Raw genomic sequence first — 15388 nt, 5'->3', positions numbered from 1 at the left:
ACCGAATTCTTCTTCGCTAAATTGGCTTCACTTTTCCTTATGTTCTCGACGGTTACAAACTTACCGTTGAACTTCATTGTTTGTTCATTCGAATTGCCGGAAAATGTTGCTGACTTGTTTTCCTCAGCCAACAAACGCTGTTTCACTAGATCCACAAATTCTTCCGCGACGATCTTCAGCGCCGTTACAAGAGGGTTCAACCAATCTGGTAGCGTTAACCATAGTTGTACAATTATATCTGCTTCCGCTTCATCCCCATTCCGTAGAATTCCAGCAAATTAGTCCCCATGTCCGCACCTTCTTCCATTCGCAATCGAGCCAGTATGATCTCCTGGATAGAGATTTCATAAAATCCCGATTAATCAGTTAGTAACTAATCGATTACTCTCGATTCTTGTCGATTATTGAATCGCTGGGTAGTAATCGATTCAAAATGAATCGATTATTACAACGATGAATAGATTAATCGAAGTAACAGAAATTGCGACATCTTTACTCCTGGCTCAAAACTCGGTCCTTTTCCTGAAAATTAGATTTTTCGACTGATTGAAAATATCCATCAGTCAAGTTCTAATGACAAAAAAAAGAATCGCTGATTTTATCTACCTACAAACGACAATTGCTTTGCACTTGTTTAAAACCCACTGTGACAACGACGACCGCATCATCACGATCACAACACGCATGTTTTAAAATAGAAAAACAATGACAACGGCGAAAACAACGAATCGTTGTCAACGATGCACCCAAGCGATCCATAACAGCCCTACGGGTGTCACCGCTACGGAATGAAACCCGGCACGGCATCTAAATTACGCAAACAAAGCATACACGCACGCATAAGTTATGTCAACAATGGAGACGACTACCGAAAAACCGAACCATAAAAATCACCGTTCAGTCGAAAATACAGAGGAAAAACGGTACTCATTTTCCGCTGCGGTTGTTATTTACTGCTGCTGTGATGACGAATCGCGCTTTTCGGATCCGTTATTTCAACGGAAGTGCGCCAAGCATCGCTATTGTATCGAAATTTCGGGTGCAGAGTCACCACAATTTGCGTTGACAGAAGTTTGAAATGAGTCAAAATGTTGCCGCGCGTATCAGTTGCCTAAACTTGTGAAATGGATTAATCAGCAGCGGTGAGTAGAGAGATGACTTTGGCAGCTTAATTCGATTTCAATACCAACATCGACTCGAAAAGAAGGGCTTCGACAGCGAGAAGGAACGAACTTTGGATGATAAATTAATCGCTTTTCGTCAAGTTCAGGAGCGTACGTTCAACGGCGAAGTGCCAAGGGAACGCACGGACACGGGGAAAGAATTAAAAGGTGACAACAATTTCTTCACTGCTGGCAGCGGCCGTTTCGGAGTTCAAGTTCGGAGGATTCGTCTGCGAGGGGAAGAGACAAAGGCGTCAACAAGCGAAGTGAGAGGCGAATCGTATGCACACTCACAAAAGGCAGCGATGCAATAAAATAAAAATATAAAAAACGGCTTGCTGTGACAGAGTGATTAATGAAAGTTTTGAGAGGTCCCTTTTGAAGCCGGTGGAGGACGACGAAGGTGCATTTGTATGGAAACAAGAAAACCGATTAAAATTTCCAACTTCTTCATTCTCGCGGCAGTTGTCGTTGCCGCTCGGATATTTTTTCTTATGACAAATTCAGGTTGATTGCAGCACGGTCCGAAAGATTAATTAAAAAGTTATGATTACAGCAAAACTGCCAGCAGAGGGTGACAAATCGGAGAAAAGATGCTGTTAACGAGTTTCCTTTAACAACTTGGCGATTCGAGAGGCCGGGGAAGCATCTCAATTTGGGCACAGAGGATTTCCTTCGTTTTCGACTCAAAAGAATTCCTTTGTAGAAAAAGACATTCAAGTACGTTTTTCCCCCTAGGGGCGAGTTCGAAAAGGACCGGTAATTGACACCATCTGCGAAAACAGCTCGGCGGGGGGTGACAATGCAATGGTTCGGTCGTTCTTCTCCGCTGATTTTCGCCCCGCACCATTGTCGCGTCGGCGTGAGCGAGCGAGGGCGGGAACAAACAAATTTTATTTATTGCTTCTACCAGTCAGTCGTCGTGGTAGTTGTCGCCGTAGTCGGGGAACGAGCGAACCGTGTTCCATGTTTATAGGTTATGGCTTGTAGTTCGGAAACCAATGAACTGGAAACGTGCCCAATGAGCATGGGGGCGCCGTCGCACATACCGAATCGGTATGGAGAACGGGACAGAGCCTCCGGTGGCGAAAGCAGGAGTGAGCGAGAAGCATGGCGTTTTAAATGGCACATAAAATTCAACAACAAGCACAAGCACGACTCGCGAAGTCACCTCCGAGCTGGTTGAAAATTGAAAATGGCTGCTTACGATGGGTACTGTCTCTATTGATTTGCTGCAAACGAGCGGAGCAGCGATGGCAAACGGCGGTGGCAGTCTCGCGCATAATGACGACTAAGCAGTACGGCTACAAAATGATTTAACGGTCAATCATGGCGCGATCGAAGTAGGCGAGCGAGCTCGGGCGGCTCACGATTGACCCCTTGGAGCGGCCGGACCCAAGCGGCGGTCAGTCAAGTCGAGTCTCGATTGCCAAGCATTTTGTACGGCGAACAATACAAATTACCCCGGCGTCTTAATCTTTATGATCTCGCGCGGCAAAAACTCTGTTTTGAGTGGAAGTAGCAGAGCGTTGATCGAGCCGCAACGAGGCTTGATTGAATTTATCGCACGCGTGAGCCCGAACGAGCGTCATTTGCATCGGAATAGTAGCATTACAAAGTCGTTGATTCAAGTGAGCCGTTGTGGAGAGCATCAGTTGCTGACAGCAAAGTTTTGTCGAAAAGAGGAGTGCGATGCAGCGAAAAAACGCGCACCAGACAGACATAACCTGAAATTGTGGAATAATGAGTAATGAATATTTCAATTATTCATGGGTTGTTATGAGCGAGTGTGAGTGATGATCATATGCGCGCTGCATAGAGCCCTTGCGAGAGGGAAGAGCTCTTCGCTCGCCATTCCAATCTCGACATTCCTTTCCGATCTCTACACAACTCATTTACGTGCGAGCGGTGTGCATCATTGTTGTATTCTAAATGGCGAACAACACTACACGTCGCCCTCCGTAATTGCTCCGATACGAAGCTTTAGGCCAATTAACCGTGGTTGGGATGCACGGGCCTTTGGTTGCATGACTCAACTCTAGAACCAAGGCGTTCGGGATGCAAATGCAACCGTTTATGTTCTAAATGCCTTTCACACACTCACAACGACTGGTGGTGGGGCTCGTCGAGTTTACGGGAGCTCTTCGGCTCACCGCGCGCCCTGGAACTGGAATAAAAGCGGAGAGAAGCGTGACTTCGGGATCATTTTGGTTTGCTTTGTTTTGGTCGCCCTGATGGGAAGTGGAACCGCCGTAGCTGGGAAGGCGAGGAGCGGTAACGGAATTGCAGCAGTCAGTGTTGGTGCAAAAATGAGCTCGCATGCTGCTAACAGGTAATCGGGCTGTTACAGTTTCGCTTTGTCTTCTTCGGCCCATAAGGTTCCATCGGTGCCAGCAATGCTACCAGGCGGCGCGAGATGCCATTACATGGTTCCACGAAGATGATGGTTGGGGGATTTTGGCTCTTGGTAATTGCTTTGGGTCATGTTGGAAACATCATGAAAAATATTTTTGAACATCGTTTCTGTTGAAAATGTAATGATTATTTGACTAAGTGTAGGATTATTCGATTAAAGTGCAATGCTTATGGCGCCGAGCCGGGCCGAGACCCGGTCCCGGTCGGGTTATGTGCGGAGCCCGGGGCGAAACCGAGGTTATGAATAGATATTTACGATCAGCAGAGTGCCAAAATTAATCATAGTGAAAACTGAAACCCGAAAAAAGCAATGGCCCTTGGTTTATAAGAGCAAATAGATTTGCTGCGTTTCTGTTTATTTCGATTATGGATTCCTTCAAAATAATTCCTTCAAAAGAGTTTTCCGAATAATTGCTGGAGAGTTTCCGAGAGCTAATCCCGAAGGAAATCCCTGAGCATTTACTAAAAAAATACAAAGGAAGCACTTCGCGAATGCTGAACTTCTTCGGAATTTAAATTCAATCCAGATCCAATCCAGGTTCAATACGAATTCCACTCAAATAAAATCTAAATTTACTCCAAGTCCAATCAAAATCTCATCCAAATTCAATCCATATCCAATCCAAATCCAATCCGAACAAAATCCAAAACAATTCTAAATCAAATGCAAATCCAATCAAAATCCAATCCAAATAAAAATCCAATCCAAATAAATCCAATCCGAATCCAATCAAAATCCAATCTAAATCCAATCCAAATCAATCCAATCCAAATCCCATCCAAACCAAACCAATCCAAACCAAACCAAACCAATCCAAACCAATCCAAACCAATCCAAACCAATCCAAACCAATCCAAACCAATCCAAACCAATCCAAACCAATCCAAACCAATCCAAACCAATCCAAACCAATCCAAACCAATCCAAACCAATCCAAACCAATCCAAACCAATCCAAACCAATCCAAACCAATCCAAACCAATCCAAACCAATCCAAACCAATCCAAACCAATCCAAACCAACCAAACCAATCCAAACCAATCCAAACCAATCCAAACCAATCCAAACCAATCCAAACCAATCCAAACCAATCCAAACCAATCCAAACCAATCCAAACCAATCCAAACCAATCCAAACCAATCAAACCAATCCAAACCAATCCAAACCAATCCAAACCAATCCAAACACAATCCAAACCAATCCAAACCAATCCAAACCAATCCTAACCAAACCAAACCAAACCAAACCAATCCAAACCAATCCAAGTCCAATCCAACCCAACCAAACCAACCAAACCAATCCAAACCAATCCAAACCAATCCAAACCAATCCAAACCAATCCAAACCAAACCAAACCAAACCAAACCAATCCAAACCAATCCAAACCAATCCAAACCAATCCAAGTCCAATCCAAACCAATCCAAACCAATCCAAACCAATCCAACCCAATTCAAACCAATCCAAATCTAATCCAAATCTAATTCAAACCAATCCAACCCAATCCAACCAATCCAAACCAATCCAAACCAATCCAAACCAATCCAAACCAATCCAAACCAATCCAAACCAATCCAAACCAATCCAAACCAATCCAAACCAACCAAACCAATCCAAACCAATCCAAACCAATCCAAACCAATCCAAACCAATCCAAACCAATCCAAACCAATCCAACCCAACCAAACCAATCCAAATCCAATCCAAACCAATCCAAACCAATCCAACCCAATCCAAACCAATCCAAACCAATCCAAACCAACCAAACCAATCCAAACCAATCCAAACCAATCCAAACCAATCCAAACCAATCCAAACCAATCCAAACCAATCCAAACCAATCCAAACCAACCAAACCAATCCAAACCAATCCAAACCAACCAAACCAATCCAAACCAATCCAAACCAACCAAACCAATCCAAACCAATCCAAACCAATCCAAACCAATCCAAACCAATCCAAACCAATCCAAACCAATCCAAACCAATCCAAACCAACCAAACCAATCCAAACCAATCCAAACCAATCCAAACCAATCCAAACCAATCCAAACCAATCCAAACCAATCCAAACCAATCCAAACCAATCCAAACCAACCAAACCAATCCAAACCAATCCAAACCAATCCAAACCAATCCAAACCAATCCAAACCAACCAAACCAATCCAACCAATCCAAACCAATCCAAACCAACCAAACCAATCCAAACCAATCCAAACCAATCCAAACCAATCCAAACCAATCCAAACCAATCCAAACCAATCCAAACCAATCCAAACCAACCAAACCAATCCAAACCAATCCAAACCAATCCAAACCAATCCAACCAAACCAACCAAACCAATCCAAACCAATCCAAACCAATCCAAACCAACCAAACCAATCCAAACCAATCCAAACCAATCCAAACCAATCCAAACCAATCCAAACCAATCCAAACCAACCAAACCAATCCAAACCAATCCAAACCAATCCAAACCAATCCAAACCAACCAAACCAATCCAAACCAACCAAACCAATCCAACCAACCAAACCAATCCAAACCAATCCAAACCAATCCAACCAATCCAAACCACACCAAACCAATCCAAACCAATCCAAACCAACACAAACCAACACAACCAATCCAAACCAATCCAAATCAAACCAAATCAAATCGAAACCAACCAAACCAATCCAAACCAATCCACATCCAATCCAAACCAACCAAACCAAACCAATCCAAATCCAATCCAAACCAATCCAAACCAAATCCAAACCAATCCAATCCAAACCAATCCAAACCAATCCAAACCAATCCAAACCAACCAAACCAATCCAAACCAATCCAAACCAACCAAACCAATCCAAACCAATCCAAACCAATCCAAACCAATCCAAACCAATCCAAACCAATCCAAACCAATCCAAACCAATCCAAACCAATCCAAACCAATCCAAACCAATCCAAACCAATCCAAACCAATCCAAACCAATCCAAACCAATCCAAACCAATCCAAACCAATCCAAACCAATCCAAACCAATCCAAACCAATCCAAACCAACCAAACCAATCCAAACCAATCCAAACCAATCCAAACCAATCCAAACCAACCAAACACAATCCAAACCAATCCAAACCAATCCAAACACAATCCAAACCAATCCAAACCAATCCAAACCAATCCAAACCAATCCAAATCAAACCAATCCAAACCAATCCAAACCAATCCAAACCAATCCAAACCAATCCAAACCAATCCAAACCAATCCAAACCAACCAAACCAATCCAACCAATCCAAACCAATTCGAACCAATTCAAACCAATCCAAACCAATCCAAACCAATCCAACCAATCCAAACCAATCCAAACCAATCCAAACCAATCCAAACCAATCCAACCAATCCAAATCCAATCCAACCAATCCAACCAATCCAACCAACCAATCCAAAAAAATTTTTCGCTCGGATTCTTTTCACTCCGAAATAAACAAAATTTGTTTTGGAGTCCTTTTGCCCTAAACTAAACAAAAAAAAGCCACGGTGAAAAAAAAAATATTAAAGCGCTTCGGAACAAACAAAAAATGGCTAGAAATCCTCTTGCTTCAAAATAAACAAAACGAGCCTCGGAGTTCTCTTGCTTCGTAATAAAAAAGTGCCTCAGAGTCCTCTCGCTTCGCGAAAAGTGCCTTGGAGTCCGGTGATTCGGAGCCGTCTCGATTCGGAATAAACAAAAAATGCCTCGGAGTTCTCTCACTTTGGAAAAAACAAAAAAAAAATGCTTTGGAGTCCACTCGCTTCGAAAAAACAAAAAAGGCCTTAAAGTTCTCTCGCTTCGGAATAAACAAAAGGTGTTTCCGAGTCCTGTTGCTTCGGAATAAAAAAAAAGTGCCTCAGAGTCCTCTCGCTTCGGAATAATCAAAAAGTGCCTCAGAGTCCTCTCGCTTCGGAATAATCAAAAAGTACATCGGAGTCCTCTCGCCTTAGAATAATTAAAACGTGTCTCGGAGTCCTGTTGCTTCGGAATAAACAAAAAGTGCCTCGGAGTCCTCTCGCTTAAAAAAAAATGCCTCGGAGTTCTCTCGCAAAAAGTACTTCCGAGTCCTCTCGCTCAGGAAAAAACAACAATGACTCGGAACCGTCTCAATTCGCAATAAACACAATAAACAAAAGATGCCTCTCTTTTAGAAGTAAACAAACAATTTCTCGAGGTCCTCTCGCTCCGGAATAACAAAAAAAAATCCTCGGAGTTCTCTCACTTTGAAAAAAAAAGTGCTTCGGAGTCCTCTCGCTTCGGAAAAAAAAACAAAAAAGGGCCTCAAAGTCCTCTCGCTTCGGAGTAAACAAAAAGTGCCTCCGAGTGTTCTCGCCCTAGAATAATTAAAACGTGTATCGGAAACCTGTTGCTTCGAATAAACGAAAGTACCTCGGAGTCCTCTCGCTTTGGAATAAACAAAAAGTACTTCCGAGTCCTCTCGCTCCGAAAAACCACTAAACAAAAATGACTCGGAATCTTATCGCCTCGGTATAAACAAAAGGTGCCGCATCGTTTCTAAATAAAACATTTCTCAAGGTACTCTTGCTCCGGAATAAGCTAGTTCTCATTCTTGTTGCAATTATATTCAGTCCCCGAAAAGGAAATCTTCAACTTATATCTTCTCAATGTCCAAGTTCACATTTTTATTGTACAGTGCGGTTGCGCATTATGCAGTAGGATGCGACACACCCGAGACTAAACATGTTTACGGCTGCTGAACAAGCCTTCAAGCACGGAACTGCCATTTCCATAGAAGAACTTTCAGTTGTCGACAAAATGAGCTGATTTTGAACGTCTCATGAAAAAGCACATGATCACAGTAACTGTAATGAACAATGGCGCAGTGCAAATAATTTATGATTAATTTGTGAAATACAAAAACTGATTACTTCCTGCATTAGTTTTTGTAACGACCGATTTGTCACACATAATGACTCATAGATCACCCATTTAACGAAAGCACCCAACAGCAAGTGAATTGTAAAACTCATTAGCAGATAGGTAGCTGTTGCTGCTGCCGTTTGACAATCAGTCGCATCGCAAATCGCTCCCACTAAACAAGACATTTATCCGCGGCAACCACAACGCCGCTACTCTCCCGTCGCCAAGTCGCCTCGTTGCGTTGCGTTGCTCCGCGGTGACAGCAATTCAAACAACAGCAGTAACAATTAAGCTAAAAATGATTCTGAAATAATTACCCCGCCCGTTGTTGCCCGCCACCTTCCACACCTGTTGTGCGCGGTGGTGCGACGGTGGCTGCCGGGTTGCGACGCGACGCTATTCACACCCGAGCGAACCGCGCGGCGGCGTTCGTGTTCTCAGTACCGATGTAGAATAAATGCATTTTGCTCTGTAGAGGAAAACACGCACGCTGCTGCGCTTCGGACCGGCCGGGCCCGGGGGGCTCACTGCTGAAATGCACCCAACCGTGCAGCGCCGCGTCGCTCCGCCACCCCGTTGTGGTAAATGTTATAAGTTATGAACTTGTGCATAGTAAATGAGTGAAACATGCATATGCCATTTAAATGCTCGTTATCGGCGGATATAGATCGCAGCACAACACACTAGGAGAAATGCGAAAAAATGTTTATTGGTCGTTTATTTGTACTCATGGGCGAGGGAACGGGGGCGATGGCCCTGCGGAGGTGGATTAATTTAGCCGTAATTCACCGAATGAAAAGAGCGAAGTAATTAAATGGCGTTTCCCTCTCTCTCTTTTATATTGCAGAACCAAATGGAAGCGGCAAACGGCCGTGGGACTGGAGCTATTAGCGGAAGCCGGAAATTACGCTGCTTTCCAGCGGCTGTACGGTGGGCCCCCGTATCTAGGAGGGTGGCCATATCCGGCGCAGGCCGGTCCTCCAGGGGCTCCTCAGAGCGCAGTGGACGCGTACTATCGGCACGCAGCAGCGGCTGCCGCCCTCCAGAAACCTCTCCCGTACCGAATCTACCCGGGTGTCCCAGGACTTGGTACGCTAAATACCATCCCAGGCCCAAGCGCACCATTCCCGCATCTGTCGGCGTCCACGTCCTTATCCACGTTGAGCAGCTACTACCAAGCCAGCAGTCAACAGGCGGCGGCGGCAGCGGCTGCAGCAGCCGCCGCGTCACAAAACACTCCCGGGAGTCCCGGCGCTGGCGCGGGCAGCAACGGAACCGTCGGCAACCAGAACAGCAGCGGCAACAACATCCACGGCAGCAGCAATAGTCTAAGTAGTCAACCCCGACGGTCGCCGAGTCCGACGCTAAACCCCGGAAGCCCACCCGGTCGGTCCGAGAGCAATCCTCCCAGCGACGACGACGATGAAAACATACAGGTCTGAAAACCCGACGGCGTGATACCGAAAGGCGACGAGGAACACTCATATACGTATATCTAGGATCTTAACTGTGTAAGAAAGGAAAATAGTGATTATTATTTTTAATAGCATTTATTTAAAGCAGATATTTTTTAAACGAGGGGTAATTAGCGAAAATGAAGGGGTGATGGTTGAGCGGTGGTCGGAAGCGTTTTTAGTGAGGCCGTTTTATGAAATCGATTCAGGAAGCACAAACGAGGGGTCCCTCGGACCAAATCAAGACAAATGTCAAACTTTTCAGCCCAGTGGTTTTTGATCGAACCGAACGAACATCTCCCATCATCGCCACCCATCGTTCCGTTTCACTGTGCATGTGGTTGGTGAGTGTAAATATATCGAAGCAAGCCGATAGAAGTAATTCCGTGCAGCGATAGCAACAGCAGCAGAAGCAAAGCCTACTTGAAATAGCGATTCTGTTTTCTTTTCTTTAATTTGCCCCCAGAAAATGTTATCCGCGGTGCGCGTCGTTGTCGGTTGTCAGTAGGAATCGACTAGTTTGTTTGCTTTTTGTTGAAACTGTACAGATAATGGTCATATAATGTGGATCATCGCACCTTCCTCGGTATGGGAACCCAGTGAAATGCGATCGGGCGGCGACGGCGGCGCAGCGATGAGAACAGAAAGCGTATTAACTGTAGTCTTTAATTTATGATCATTAGAGCGCCCGGAAGAGTTATTATTTAATTATTTTATAAGTGTAAAATTCCTGTGTAACATTTGTGCCCCCAATCAATGCCCGTTGACTAAACCCCACGAAAATAGTTCCGTTGTTTTAATTTTATTTTGACAGTTGTAAAATTTGTTTCCGTTTCAACTAATTGCTCAATCTGCTGTTTCTCGAAACTCAGGACGGGAAACTTAGCGCCTAATTGGAAAAGCCTAATTCAAACAAAAATCTAAAAACAGATCAGAATTAACACACAGTAAACCAGCAAGCCGCTAGCAACAGATTTGCCAAACTCACTCGGATTACAGATTTGTACAGGTGAACCAGTATTAATGAAAAATAAACAGCGGTGGAACGGAACTCGAAGTTTTTAGAAAGAAAAACAAATTAAAACTCAACTACGCGATGATTCCATCCTAGGTTATACACTGAACTAAAAATAAGATAGCGAATGGTAAAATTCGATGTGATTTTAACCTCCACCAAAACTCAGCGCGCGGGGACGAATGCTTGGGAAAACGGATAGTTAGTTATTGAAAGTTGTACATAGTGATTATATATATGGAAGATTTATGAGAATATTCCGTCATAACTGTAAGTGTGATTGGGGAGAGCCCAATCCCCTGCTGTCACGTATACACTGAAACACAGACACAACAAACAAGTCACAAACTTACACATTCCGCTGAACAAAAAGAAACGCATTCCAAACTTTGTAAAAGTTGAAGTGAACATTTTCTCTGAATCAAGAAACATGTGCGACGCGTCGGTTCCGACGCGTTCAATCGGATGATTTTGTCCTCCTAGTGCAGAACCACTGTGTAAAAAATTCTGGAGAAAAACTCTTTCACAAGCATACACACATCTGAATAACTGAAGATGAATGACGTTGGAAGTAAAATGGAGCATTACTGGCTAATAAATATGAAATTTTATTGAAAATCAAAAAGCAATTTTTAAGCAACTGTTATGAAAGAAAGCCTCACTCTGTGACTGAGATATTAGATGTTTTGTATGGATTAACAAAGGTAAGTACACCCAAAACCATTTTTTGTGACATTCTTTGCATTAAGTTTGTACAGTGAACAGTGAATCTCCTTCAAATTGTTGGTTCTTTTAACTGGCCAGATGAAATCAGGAGGTATGTTCTGAAGAGAAAACTACCAAGTTGTTTTCTAACATTGAGCATAGTGATCGCAAAACTGTAACACTGGAAAATGTTGTCGTCGGTATGCCTTGTCTCGCAATAGATTTATATTCAATGAACAAATAATGTTGATGTTGCTAGCGAAGAATTTAACTGGAAAAAGTTTTTAAGTAATTATTGGATTTTTTAGAAATTTCCGGACTTATGCATTTTACAAACTTTATCCTTCCTTTTCTTCCATGCCTAATTTTGCCGATGGTTACAAATACGCGATCATAGGCAGTATACAAGTCTGATATACTTGTTTTCATGGCTTGTTATGATTCGAATATGTTTTTGCTTCTCTTTTATCGTTGTTCTACAGATAACAGATATTTAAGCTGGAACAAACTTTATTGAAACTCATGTGTAAACTTTTGAAATGATATCGCTAGTCAAGTTGACAACCGAAATGGGGGACTATCGAAGTTGGATTTTTCTCGCAATCCATACGTTAAACCTAACTTCACTAGTAGTGCGCTAGTCTAATTAGGCCCTAATTAATCGAGTATATAAGTTGACTAACTACTGCCATCTACTCAAATGATTGCGGAAGTACATACGGACGCAATTGATGAGTACCCGTCGATCGCTGCCAATGCATTTGACAGTTGTTTTTAGACTGCGTTTCAAACAGTAATGGTCATCGCGCCATCTCCAAACGATTGCCAATCGCGTTCCAAATGTTCGATGCATTTGAATCAACGGTTGCGGATATTTACACACGTATGGTATACCAGCCTAAATATCTGTTATCTGTGGTTGTTCGTTATTTATTGAAGGCGATTTCTGCAAACCCTGGGTGTAAAAACTCAGTCATGACGTTGGAAAATATTGTAAGATTTTGAACGTTAATGAGCCTTTATCTATTCATGGATTTTCTAGATTTATATATCGGTCGACTCGGAAACTCTCTAGCAATTTGTCAGTTTCGATGAAACTTTTTATTATTTACGATAAACTATTGAAAATTTCAATTCTTGTCCTGCCCAGTAAAAATATCAGAACTAATCAAGCCCGTTCATGCATTCCCAACAAGGACATCAGAATGATGTAAGTTATGGCCCTTGTGACCCACCGTTTCATTTACTCCGGGTATATAGAGGCACATGATTCGCGCTTACGCGTCTTTTTTGTACGATGATCCACGGTGAGTGGTCACGGAGAGCGGGAACAGAGAGCGCCCAGAACGATGGCATTGGTAGCGGTCCTAGCATCGATGGCGGTGGTATCTGCATTTGTAGCGGTTTTGCGGCAAACTATCTAGTGGCTATCGTCGGCGTCAGAGGCACTCCAGTGAAATTTTCTTGCATTGAAGTAGATCTGGTTTTGTTACAGGACCAATAATTGGATCCTAAACCCCCACCTCGTTTATGGTTCCAAGCGATAGTGCATCGGTCAAGAATACTTGAACCGATGTTAGAAAAATTCTAGTAAAAGTCTAAATCAGTAAAAATAATTTATTATTAATTGTCGACTGGAATTGAAGTTGCTTATGGATGTGGCTTTCTCAGTCTGAGGATACAAGGTTATACAAGTTCTACGTCTATTTGCGGTTATGTTTAAAGCATTACCCATTGCTCGTTTTTGCCTTTCTCGTATATAAAGTACTTATCCTTAACCGATTTGCTCGCAGCAATTCGGCGTGGAATCCTGTCCCATTGTATCCTATTGAAAATTGTCCGGATCAGACCATGGGCTCAGAAGTTATGGTCGAAATACATTTTTTTTACGTAGACGTGTGAAAAAATCTAGCTCGCTTTTTTGGAACTTATCCTTCACCGATTGTTTCACAAAAGTAGTGTTCGACAGGAAATCTTGTCCCATTGCTATATATTGAGAATCAGAAACTATGGTCAAAATACATTTTTTCGCAAAAAAGGTGTGAAAAGTCAGGCAAACTTTTTAATCAGTTTTCACCAACCGATTTGCTCGCAACAAAATTTGTTCGGCGGGGATCGGATTCTGGCTCGGAAGTTTTAGCCAATATATATTTTTTTTTGCAAAAAAACAAACTTTTTATAAGAAGTCCAAGGCCTCATTTTTTATTCGTCAAATGCTTTCAAAAAATTCACTAAGTTTTGGAACACTTGGTTTTAACTTGTTTTCTCACAACGGACGGCGAATCCTGTTTTATTATTTCCTAGGGGCTCAGCAGTTATGGCCAAAATACAATTTTTATATGCAAAATGCGTTTCAAACACTCACTTATTTTACGGGCATTTATCCTTAACCGATTTATCGCATCAAGTTTCTGCCCATTGTTTTGTATTAAATTGACCATAAAAATTTTAGCCAGAATATTAGGTATTAAGAACTAACTTACTTTTCGAGCACGTTCAAAGAGAGATCTGAGTCGGAAAAGCCGCGTAGTCTAGTTTTTTTACATGAATATTAAAAAATGTAGGGTAAATCACTACTTGGGCCTATGGACCCGATTCCCGGCTCACTGCACAGAAAACTAACGATGTATACAGTAGGGTGGTTCAAAAAATCGATTTTGCTCCACAGTGCTCATCTGATTCTTTATCATGTTCTGAGTGTCCTCTGAAAATTTGAGCTTATATGGATTAAAACTGATTTAGCACAAGCGATTTCAAGTTTGCATGCAAATTAGTATGGGGAAATTTATTTTTTCATTATACTGTTGATGACGCTTCCCCATTAAGCGCAGGTTAAAAGAAAACCTACATAGCTGAAAGGAATACTCAACATCTTTCACTCAGTGAAAACCGCATCTTAATTGATCGTTCCAATAATTAGTAATCGAATTTAATCTATACCATGGTTTTCTGGAGCTAATTGCATAACTCCTCAACAGGCAACATTGCTGCTCGTGGCGCGAAAGATAGCACACACAAATTCAGGCTACTATGTTGCACTGCACATTTCAGTGATGCCCTTAAAGAAGTTTAACGATCATGACTAAAGATTCGCAACCTGTATTAAAATCGATTACTAATTACTAGGGCGATCAATCAACATGCGGTTTTCGTTGGGTGAAAGCTGTTGAGTATTCCTTTTAGCTATGTAGGTTTTCTTTCAACCTGCGCTTAATGTGGATGCGTCATTTACAGTATACTGAAAAAATAAATTTCTCCATACTAATTTGCATGCAAACTTGAAATCGCTTGTGCTAAATCAGTTTTAATCCAAATGAGTTCAAATTTTCAGAGGACACTCAGAACATGATAAAGAATCAGATGAGCACTGTGGAGCAAAATCGATTTTTTGAACCACCCTAGACAGTTTGGAAGCCGTAGGTTTATGATTGATAATTTTTAAAAAGTCTCCCATTTATTTTTCATAATACTCAATATATTTAAACCACTTGTTTTACTCCTAATTGATCCAATTGTAGAAAATAAAAATGTAGGTTTCAAAACTTCGCTCTCCGTTGCCACACCACTGAGCCGGAGTGATTCTTTCCACTTTTACAAAACGGTATCATCAAATAAACACCTACCTGAAAATCGTCACAGTGCTCGATACAACCATTGCTTGAAGCTGTTAATCACCACACCATAATTCTAAACACACGAGCTTCAATTCTTCATAATTTTTCGTTTCACTAGAAC

At 42.2% G+C, this 15388-nt stretch overlaps 1 protein-coding gene across 2 annotated transcripts in view; it reads left to right on the top strand.

Annotated features, from left to right (window-relative positions):
* Positions 1 to 11573, top strand: part of LOC134207235 (homeobox protein B-H1-like) — a 205513-nt gene extending 193940 nt beyond the window's left edge. For both annotated transcript variants that reach the window (XM_062682958.1, XM_062682957.1), the window contains exon 3: positions 9327 to 11573. In XM_062682958.1, coding sequence (XP_062538942.1) covers positions 9327 to 9921 — 595 coding nt within the window. In that variant the 3' untranslated portion in view covers positions 9922 to 11573. The remainder of the gene's footprint in view (positions 1 to 9326) is intronic.
* The last annotated feature ends 3815 nt before the right edge of the window (positions 11574 to 15388 follow it).

The sequence above is a fragment of the Armigeres subalbatus genome, chromosome 1, assembly GCF_024139115.2.
Source record: "Armigeres subalbatus isolate Guangzhou_Male chromosome 1, GZ_Asu_2, whole genome shotgun sequence".
NCBI lineage: Eukaryota > Metazoa > Arthropoda > Insecta > Diptera > Culicidae > Armigeres > Armigeres subalbatus.
The sequence above is the reverse complement of the archived record's forward strand: the minus strand, read 5'-3'. Positions and strand labels throughout refer to the sequence as shown.